At 33.1% G+C, this 11214-nt stretch overlaps 1 protein-coding gene across 1 annotated transcript; it reads left to right on the top strand.

The window, feature by feature from the left end:
• Positions 1–1418: 1418 nt before the first annotated feature.
• Positions 1419–10176, top strand: LOC129220009 (transcription factor SPT20 homolog). The gene is made up of 2 exons (XM_054854337.1): positions 1419–1482; positions 8147–10176. The coding sequence occupies exons 1-2, from the start codon at positions 1419–1421 to the stop codon at positions 10174–10176; spliced, it is 2094 nt and encodes a 697-aa protein (XP_054710312.1).
• The last annotated feature ends 1038 nt before the right edge of the window (positions 10177–11214 follow it).

The raw sequence follows: 11214 nt of genomic DNA, 5'->3' as shown, positions 1-11214 counted from the left end.
AAAGTGCGTTAACTCTAGAGAAATTTTTTGTTAAAAATCTTGAGCTTTGAAATATTATTTCAACTTGCTTAAAATTTGTAAGACTGGGTTAAATCCCAATTATATCTGATACCCTCGTGACCAGAGGGGTGTTAGAAAATCAAAATCGGCGAATAATCGGCGGGAATTTTAAAGTAGCTTTTAATGCATAAACACTAAGTACGGGGAAAAACCCTATCTTTACTAGTAATAAAGCTGAAAGTCTACCTGAATCTCTGTCTGTCTGTCTGCATCTCTGTGATGCGCATAGAGCCTAGATCGTTCGGCCGATTTTCATGAAATTTGGCACAAAGTTAGTTTGTAGCATGGGGGTGTGCACCTCGAAGCGATTTTTCGAAAATTCGATTTTGTTCTTTTTCTATTTCAATTTTGAGAACATTTTCCCGAGCAAAACTATCATAAGATGGACGAGTAAATTGCCAAGTTATCATAACATGGAACCGTAACATGAGCTAGTCAATTGGCGAGAAATTCATCATACGTTATTTGTAAATATACAGGCGAACCAAAAGACCTTCTAGTTTTCTACTACGGGCAAAGCCGTGAGGGTGCCACTAGTAACTATAATAAAGTCAGAGAAAAAATTGCATTTTAATTTTGACAAATAAAGTATGATTTGGGTAGTAAGCAAAGGTGCACTCAATTAATTTTAGCTACCAGTTGGATAGTTATCTCAGTTTAATTAGAGAACATTTGCCTCCTGCTCGGTTATTCACTATACTCCAGCCTGATTGGTCCATAACAAGGACGAAACTGAAATCTCTGGGTGTCATAACCGGGAAAAAAGGGTGCTGGATAACCACCGTTTCAGATAATTGGGGTTCTACTGTATACAGCTTGTAAATACAGTAACGCCCGATTATAGAGAAACTAAAAGGACCAAATAAAAGTTTTGTTTTGATCGTAATGTCGTTGTAAAAAATAAATAATACTTGTACACAATAAAACGCGAGGGGAAATGGACGCTAATATACGTTATAACAATAATTCGCTATATACAGCTTCGTTATAAACGGGTGCCACTGTATCTTCACCTCGCACCAACACTCGAATATCTCACTGTTGTTTTGAGGCTCATTAGATATCTTACTGCTGCTCTGAGATGATTGTATAACCATTAGCTATGAAGAGAAACATTTTTCTTTTCGGAAATTTTTGTTGAGTCTTTGTGACAAAAAAAAAAAAAAAAAAAATATTTGGTTAGACTGCGTGTTTTAGTGAAAGACTAGTAAAATTGAAGACCTTTTCGGAATTTTTGTCTTAGTCTTTAAAGGCAAATAAATTTCTTTTTTATGCATTGTAGTTCTCAATCTAAACCTTTTTCTGGCTAAAATATAATAATTATTTTTACAGCTGGCTCGTAATAACTCTACTACACTATGGAAAATCACTGGCTGACGCTTTTCATCCTGGTGTCATTTAGACTGGCATTAGCTCAAACGGGTAAGTAAATAGCATTCATTGTGCACAATTTTACCAAAAAAAAAAAAAAAAAAACCCAATATTTTTGAAAATATATTTTGTCAAAAAATCAGTAATAATTTATAATTTTACTGAAAATAATCAGAATTTATTTTTTCAACCAGATCAGTAATGTAGTAAAAGTTATTACCAAAAAGCTCGTTACAGCATCCAGATGCGACATTCTCCCTCTTTTCAGGGATCATCAGCTTGGAAAAGTCACAAAAGAGAGCGGCAGTAAACCTCTCATCGAAACTGAGATTACATTCACACCGGTAGCTAAGTTTAATTAGAATCTCTCCGAGGAGTTGACTAACAAAAAAAAAAAGGGTAGCAGTATACTAATAGCTACCAGTGTGAAGGCAATATCAGTTTCTTTGAAGGTTTACTGCCTCGAGCTCTGTTGTGGCGATTTCAGACTGATGACATCAATCAAGGTGAAACTGCAGTCTCTGGATGCTTTAACTAAGTTACGGTCGGTTGCTTGTGTCTTTAAACAAGTAATATGCTTTGCCTATCAAATTCAAATAATTTTTAAAAATGTTTTTCTCTTCTTCCATATACATGCACTCACACGCAATCACATATCAATTACACCAAAAATATACTCCTTGAAACGAAAACTCTCAGGAGTGCTAACTCAGAACAAGGGTTCTTCCAGAACTAAACGAACCTGATTTCCGGTACATCAATATCGAGTTTTTAACAACAGCCACATCTATCTTTCGATTGTCTTAATTTTCAATCCAACATGTTTTCCTTCAGTAGACAAAAATAGGAGAAGCAAGTTATTCAAAGAATTATAACAAAATATTCCTTTTGAATAAGATTAAAAAAAATCAATGAAAGTAAAAACGGTTTATTTACAGTTCGTTTACAAAAGAACCTATATGTAACCAAATATGAAAAATTATTCTATTCTAAATACTTTTTCGTAACAGTGATATGAGAAATAAAAGTATTGCTAAAGGCTTAATTTAATTATGTATACTGCTTAAAAATGTCGCTAAAAATTAAATTATTAAATAAATTTAGAAAAAAAAAATCACTCAAAGTAGAGTTTGAGATGTGATCAGTCCGAATCAGAGAATCTTTTTTTTTTTTTTTGTTTTTTTTTTTCAATAAATCATCACCAGGACACCACATTCCTATGTTTCTTTTTTTGAATCTGAAAATGATTTTGTTCAATGTTGAATAATTCCAGTTAAATAAGTAAATAAATAAATAAATATGTAAATAAATAAAATAAATGAATGAATGAACGAGTGTAAAGGAATAAATAAATAATTAATTACATAAATAGATAACAAAAAAAATAAATAAATAAAAAATGAAATAAACAAATGAATAAATAAAGAAATAGATAAAGAAATAAATAAATAAGTAGTGGCTACGAGAACTTTATGAAACGCCTAGACCCTGAACCGGAAAGTAAATTTGCTCTTTGAAAGAGCTTTTGACGTGGAATAGTCTTATAAAAAGATTTTTAAATTTTTTTTCTTCAAAGCTTAAAAAGTGCAAAAGATTTTAACGTTGGCACCTACGAGAGGTATTCAAACTATTTTATCTAGGAGTCAATAAACTAAAAAATATTTTTTTTTTGCTCCGAAAAATCGAGAAATTTGCAGAGGTTCTGAATATATTAATATTTTTTGATACCACAAAAACAAGCTATTAATATAAACAGAAATTGTAGACGTTATATTGACGCATGTAAGAGATTGTTTGGTATAAGTTTTTATATTATCCTATGTTTGGCATAGAAGGGGGGGGGGGAGAGGCGGAATTCAAAAGAATTTTTTTTTTTCAATTTAAAGGAAAGAGCTGTAAACGAATTATTTTTAATAAAATATATTTCTTAAGATAAAGGGGAATGTGGAGCAAAGTGAAATAGTTAAGATAACTTACTTTTTTCAAAATGAACGAATTGAAAATTTGTTTTAAAAATTACAGTACATAAACAAAGATCAATGTATTTTACAATAAAATTTGCATTGAAACATTCTTTTTCCTTTTTAGTAATAAAATTTGTATCTTCGGGGAAAAAAAGTGAAATTGTTCACTTTTTTTTTCCACGGGAGAAAAGTGAAAAAGAAATATTTTTGTAGCGAGCTATTTTTATTTGATTATTAAATATATTTTACATCAAATGAGGGAGTAAATAAAACAATAAATGAATAAATTCGATAATGAAACAATAAACGAATAAATAAATAAAGATATTAAATAATATGTGAGAAACAAAAAATGAGTGACTAAAATAGGGAATGATTAAGAAAATAAGTGAATAATTGAATAAACAAGTGAAGTGTATTAAATGACGGAATGTGAATGAATTAATTTATAAAGGCATACGTAAATGATTTATTAAATGATTGAATGAGTAAACGTAATGAACTATTTCACTTTTCCCCATCTATTTTGTCCCGCATGCACTTAGCTAATTGCACAACATATTTAAAATAAAAATAAGCATAATCAAATTACATGCGATACGCTAGACAGTCCGGTCATCACATCCAGAGACTGCAGTTTCGTTCTTATGAGAACTCGTCAGTCTGGTATACTGCATGCAGTTCTGCCTTAGCCCTGGCGTAGGGACGGTAACTTACTGCTAAGCATAATAGTATATAAATAAATGCCGCAAAATTGACATTAGTAGATCTCAATTCAAGAACTTTATCATTTTATGATAGCAAAAATAATTTTTGAATAGATTACGATATAAGCATCAATTTTCGAAAATTGCTTTGATTTTCAGATGTAAAATTTTCCAGACTGGAATAGACTACATGTGATACTACATAGTTATTATTATCAGCTAGGTGGCGCTAAAAAGAAAAAAATATTTCACCTTTTCACTTTGACCCCACATTCCCCTGTTTTCTAATTTATTTTAATGTTCTTTTCAACCTTTCTGATGACTATTAAAGAAATTTTCTCACAGAAAAGCTGAAAAATTATCTTGTTGTTTTTGTAATGCATGATAGTTACTCTTGCTTCACTTCTTTATTTATTAAATCATAACAAATGTCAACGTTTATTGCCAGTATTTATTTAAAGAAAACAGAAATCTTTGGCATTAATATTAATTTATGTCAAAAATAAAATCCTTATCCGCTTACAGCGCATTTCAATTTTATCAAAGCGTGTCTTCATGTTTTTTATTTCTATGAAAAATCTGATTTCTAAGTAAAATCTACGAGATATCGCATTTCAATTTCTATTAAAAACTTTTTTGTATTTCTTGAAAAAAAAAAAAAAAAAGTTAACATATTAAAGATTTTGGCAAATTTTTCAATTTTACAGTGCTAAAAAAAATCATATTTTTAGTATTGTTGCGATCTTAGACAAAAACTTTTGAATTTCTTCCGTAAACGTCCATGCTATATGTTTTGCACTGTTTAAAAGCACCTTCAAAATAACGAAAAAAAAAAGTTTCATGTCCTTCGTCAAAATGAAACTTAACCAATATTTTTTGATTTCTTCGCCTTATCAGGAAACAAAAAATAGAAACATGGGTTTGTGTAGTCTGCCTCTTGACTTCAATTGCAAGCCTCTGCTAGTGTTAGCGAAGTGGATTGCGAGACATTATTACACATTAAAGGGATTTCACTGTCTCAAAGAACTTAAGTTCAATTATTTTAGCAATGGGCTTCAGGAATTGTACGGCTTCATTTAGGGATGCAATAAATTTCAGAAATATTAAAATTGAATGTTTAAAGATGCTCAATTTTTGAGCAATGCTTATCGGTTATTTATGGCATTTGATGAAATGAGGTTTGGAACCATAAATTGTTTTCTTGATAGTTAAAAGAGCGATTCTCAAAAAAAAAAAAAAAAAAAAGAATTTTTACCTCTTGAATTCAAATTATGTTTTTCGTTATCACGAGTGTGTGTATGTAGGCGTGTGTGTTTATGTGTGTGTGGGGGGATATGTTTGTTTGTGTGTAGGGGGTATGTGTATGTGTGTGTAGGGGGTATGTGTATGTGTGTGTAGGCATGTGTGTTTATGTCTGTGTGCAGGTAGAGTGTGTGGGTAGTTGTGTGTATAAGTGTTTGTGTGGGGGGGATGTGTATGTGTGTGTAGGCATATGTGTTTGTGTCTGTGTGCAGGCAAGAGTGTGTGGGTAGTTGTGTGTGTATGTGTTTGAGTGTGTGTACGTGCGTGTATGTATGTGTGTAAGTGTAGGATATAAACGCAACCTGGAGACGGTTTTCGCTAGAGGAGCAGCATCGTGAGGCGGCCGGTCGACGGTGGTGCTGCAGAGGGTGCTGGAGGGAAAATAAAATCATAGGACATCAAAACAGTCAAACGAAAGCAATAAGCAATCATGATTGCTCGAAAAAAAAATGTCCCGTGCGTAACGAAACGCTAAGTTTTTTATTTTGTTCAAGTAACTATCAACTAAACATGGGATTAACTGTTATGTTTTGATAGTATATTAAATCATGTATTATTCCCCAACGGCATAATTTTTGGAAGGCTTTGTTTAGCTGGAAAAAATAAAAAACCTTAGCGTTACGCACGGGACATTTTTTTCGAGAATCGCCCAAAAGACAATGATTTCAAATTAGAGATTAATTTTTAACTTCATATAATATAGAATATCATAATTATAATACTTATTACCATTGCAAATTATTTTTTAATATATTTTGTGAATTATGCAATGGTTTTCTCCCGTATATGCCAAGTTCTGAAAGATATCTTCTAATAAATGAGTTTAATGATTACATTAGACGATTAATGTATATGATCAAATGCTAATCTAAAGCATATAGTACTGTTGTTAATGTAATATTGAATTTTTAACTGAGTTAATCACTTGAATAAATGTAATAAGCATAAATGTGCAATGAAAAGTTCACATTCTTGTCTTTGAGTTTCAAAGAGGGCAAGACTTATTGCTTCTTTTTCCAGTGCAAGAAAATAAAGCTAAATTAAAAAATCCAACTATCTAGCCAGGGCCCGACTAACTAAATGTGAGGCCCAAGGCCCACAATGCTTTGGAGGCCCCCCTCTCTATTCTATCACATTAAGTCAATGCAAAATAATGTTTAACTATATTTTAGAGGTATGTTTTCAATTAATAAATCATTAATTTTTATTTTCACAAAAATGCATGATTTTTTAATGCTATGTATAAGTTTTTAAAATATCGGGGCCCTTGAGGAAGATGGGGTCCCAGGCCCAGGCCTAGTTGGCCTGTGCGGTAATTAGGCCTTGTATCTAGCACATTGACTTTCATATATGTACGACAATAATTTTTTTTTCGATGAGTTCCATTTATTTTCATTGAAGATATACTTTCGTGACAATCCGAAACACATTTATTCAGTTTTTTTGCAAAAAAGTGTAACACATGTAAGGCAAAGGGCGCTAAAACTGAAGCCCCACAACAGATCCTAATGCTGACATCTTTACTAATAATAAAGCTGTCTCTCTGTCTGGATCTCTCTCTGTCAGGACCTCTCTCTGTCTGTCAGGATCTCTGTGACGCGCATAGCGCCTAGACCGTTCGGCCGATTTTCATGAAATTTGGCGCAAAATTAGTTTGTAGAATGGAAGTGTGCACCTCGAAGCGATTTTTCAAAAATTCGATTTGGTTCTTTTTCTATTCCAATTTTACGAACAAAATTATCATAAGATGGACGAGTAAATTACGAAATTATCATAACGTGGAACTGTAACATGGGCACAAGAAAATTGGCGAGATACGAAATTATCATAACGTGGAATCGTAACATGGATACAAGCCAATTGGCGAGAAAATTCACCACACAATATTTGCAAATGTACCGGCGAACCAAAAGACCTTTTAATTTTTCTATTACGGGAAAAGCCGTACGTGTACCACTATTCTTTAAATAAAACAATTTTTTAAAGTTTAAAGTTTTTTCTTAGAAATTTCACTTACAAAAAGATTTCATTTCTAAACAATAAATAAAAACTCGTTATAAATTATTTTAGAAAAATAGTAATTCTTAAACCAGGTGTTTAATTTAAGGATTTTTTCCTTTAGGAGCTTTTTTAGGGTGTTAGATATAGAGCACTTTCACTTATATTTCTTTTCAGAGCGAGCTTAAATACTGTGTGTTACGTTACAATGTATCGAAATATTTGATGCTATAGTCTGCAATTATAACTAATGTATTTTTATTGAAAGTAGCGAATCCTGTTTTAAAGTTCAAATTCTTTCTTAGTAAAATTCGTAAAAATTGAAACTTAAATTTTTTTTTCAGAGAGTAAATTTTGCTTAAATTTTGAATTTGCAACCTTTTTGAGCGTTGAGTAATTGAAATATTCATGGATAATTTTAATCTTCTTCAAACACATTTTTTATTATGTTTTATTGATTTTTTCAACGGCAATTTCTCTTTTGATTTTCAGAAAAACAATGTCACTTAAAACAGTATCTGACATCTGTACTTCTTCTAAAATCTAAAGTAGGTTTCACATACAAGTTAAAAATGACTTGTGCATCAAAAAACAGTCAATTCATTTTTTCGTAGTTTTATACAAAATCAACAATCATGGTAATAATTAATGATTACGAAAATTAGGTTTATTTTCCTTTTGAAGATCATAACTGATATTTTCTACTGGCGAAAATTGAAATTATATGTTTTTTTTTTCTTTCAGTTGTAGGTGATGTTACTACTTTAGAGCCGCCAAAAAGTACAGAGAAAGTATTACAGGAATCTACCTCAGTAAGTGAAGATGCTTCTAAAGTACCGTCTCCATCTCCCGTAAATTTATTTAAATCACCATCATCCATCAAAACTGCACAAAGGGGTAAAGTTCCAGAGAGTAGCAGCGAATATGCTTTGCCATGGAATTCTGTTGAAGTAACATCTGAAAAAATTCCAATTACGGAATTTCCTTCCACTCCGGAAGAATCTTCGACATTTGCTCAAGTAAATCAGCAACAACACCAGTATAGACCATTCCAACAGCAACAACATTACAGACCAGGGTTCCAACAGCAGCAGTATCAGCAGAATATTCAGCAGCAATACCAACAAGGTGCTCAGCAGCAGCAACAGCAGCACCAACAGCAGCAGCAACAGTACGAGCCTAGTGTACAGCAGCCCCAGCGAGAAGCCTCTGTTCAACAGCAGCAACAATTTGAACAGATACAGCAGCAGCAGCGTGAGCCCTCTGTTCAGCAGCAACAGCAGCAGCTTGAACCTATACAACAACATCAACGCGAGCCTTCTCTTCAACAACAACAGCAGCAGCAGTATGAACCAAATGTTCAACAAATTCAACGTGAGCCATCTGTTCAACAGCAACTTCAGTATCAACAAAGCGCTCAGCAACAGCAGCAGTATCAGCAAAGCATACAGCAGCAACAACAATATCAACAAAGTATACAGCAGCAACAGCAATACGAACCAAGTATTCAGCAAATTCAGCGTGAACCTTCCGTGCAACAACATCAGCAAGAAGTGGATCCAAGTATTCAGCAGCAACAACAGCAGCAACTTGAACCAAGTATTCAAGAGCAACAACAACATCAAGTTGAACCAAGCCTTGCGGAACAGGAACAAGTGCAGCCCAGTATTCAACAACAGCAGCAACAGCAGTTTGAGCCAAGTATTCAACAGCAAAAACAAGTAGAGCCCAGTGTTCAGCAGCAACAGCAGTTTGAGCCAAGCGTTCAGCAACATCAGTATCAAAATGTTCAACAACAGCAGCAACAAATTCACCAAGGAGTTCAACAACATAGATTGCAACATGAAAGCGCTCAACAGTACCAACATCGTCTTCAGCAACAGCAGCAAATATCCGGTATCAAACAGTACAAATCTACGTCTGTAAAAACCGCCGGAGTGACTCCAAGTCTTGCCAACTCTGAAAGCAGCAATGAAGTTGATCCTAAAACAAAAACTCCAGCTGCTCTTCAAAGCTCAATGAGTGAAGAAGAACGTCTGCAAAAAGCAGATCAAGCACTCGATCAATTTTTTAGCGATGTTTTGGCTAATCTAAGTGTCAGGATGAAGACTGGTATGGACGAACCTCTTGGAGAAATTCTAGATCCAGTTCGTCTGGATGACATGCAATTGCAGCCCTTAGTAGCTGGAGAAGTTTTTGATGTCAAAATGAGAGAAATAACCGTAGGAGGCCTTTCAGATTACAAAGTTACTCAACTTGAAAGTCAGTTGTCTGAATCTAGAATCAAAATAGGAATTCACTATCCGAAATTGTATGCCAATTGCTTATTTGCTGCAAATGGCACAATGTATGAGATCTTCAAGGTAACTGGAAAAGGAAATGCTACTATTATTTTCAACGAAGTTCACGCACGAACCGTCATGTATCTCACCAAAGACGACGGAGTACTGCAAGTGACATCTGCTGACCAACCTTATGTTGATTTCTCATCTGCTGAAATTCTCTTCCGCGATGAAGAAGCAGCTCCAAATGCAGAACCGGTGAAGGCTGAAAGTGTGGCCACTCAACTGGGTCCCTTATACTTTTGGGTCTTGACTGCAAATGCAGTGGATAAAATCGACTACCCATTGGCCATGTACTTCAACAAAGCTCTCAAAGAATTTCCCCTGAATGAATTCTTGCAAGGACATATCTTTAGACAAAGACATCTCAGAATCCACGTGCCACACAATCCAATCCCCTACGCATATGTATCTCCTGATCTCACAAATTAGGAAGATCAGCCCTGAGACAAGATAAACATCAACTGAACAAGACAGGTGGAAGCAATCACAAACACCATCCTTTACCATCAAAAGTATAAACTGATGCTACGCACAACTATGTGACATCAAGTTAGCTACTAAAGTCATGATTTCACTACATATAGCACAAGTAGATATTTATTGTTAGTGGTGCAGAGTAGTTTCGATCGAGATATTTATTACATAAAGAGAGGGATGTGATATGGAAAACAGAAGTGTTCACGTGCAAAAATCATTTTCCCATCTTAATTTATTATTTTTTGTCGTAGTATTTATTTATATGGAGCTGGTATCCGTTTCATTTTTTGTGCAGTATTTGTAAATGTTATTTAAACATTACTTTTGTGTTTTAATAACTATCATGTTTCTTTTTAACTATTTTTGTAGTTGCTATGATTATTGAAATTTTAAGATTATAATGGAGACTGACGACATTGTTTCAAGTTGAATTTTCGAATGTAGAGAAAGGTATTGATGAAATTGATAATGTTCATGGCAAGGTTTTTGAAATTTAAAATAAAAAAAGAAATCATTTTTGAAATCTCTTATTATGCAACAATATGAATCCAAGACAATGGGATGTACATTAACGAAACAAAGATTGAATTTTTGCTTTTCATCTACTTTCATAATAATACATTTGTGAAATACTTCGCAATACGTTAATGTTCATGAAATACAGATACAAAAGTCTTAACGGGTCAACCATAGTTTTTTTTTAATTCTTTTTTGTTCAAACGAATGAAATATTTTCGACAATCTTTTCTACATAATTCATGGAATAATTTAACTAATTTTGTGACTAGGGAGAAATTTTTTTTTTTTTTTTGATTACAATTATATCAGCTTTTCATGTTTGGTTCTGAATAAACTTTTTCTTTCATAGAAAAACCTTTTTCCTTCTCTTTTAGATGAAATAAAAAACGGAGGCTGAATTCTAATAACTTTAAATATCCAGAAATAAGGCAAAAAGAACCATTACCTTTTTTTTCCCAAAATGATTTTCTG

The sequence above is a fragment of the Uloborus diversus genome, chromosome 4 (genome assembly GCF_026930045.1).
Source record: "Uloborus diversus isolate 005 chromosome 4, Udiv.v.3.1, whole genome shotgun sequence".
In the NCBI taxonomy this organism is placed as follows: domain Eukaryota; kingdom Metazoa; phylum Arthropoda; class Arachnida; order Araneae; family Uloboridae; genus Uloborus; species Uloborus diversus.
The sequence above is the reverse complement of the archived record's forward strand: the minus strand, read 5'-3'. Positions and strand labels throughout refer to the sequence as shown.

Excerpts from the sequence above, each read along its gene's own strand:
- LOC129220009 (XM_054854337.1), top strand. The coding sequence starts at position 1,419 with ATGGAAAATCACTGGCTGACGCTTTTCATCCTGGTGTCATTTAGACTG. Across the intron at positions 1,483-8,146 it reads ACTGGCATTAGCTCAAACGG|TTGTAGGTGATGTTACTACT; the intron begins GTAAGTAAATAG and ends TTTTTCTTTCAG.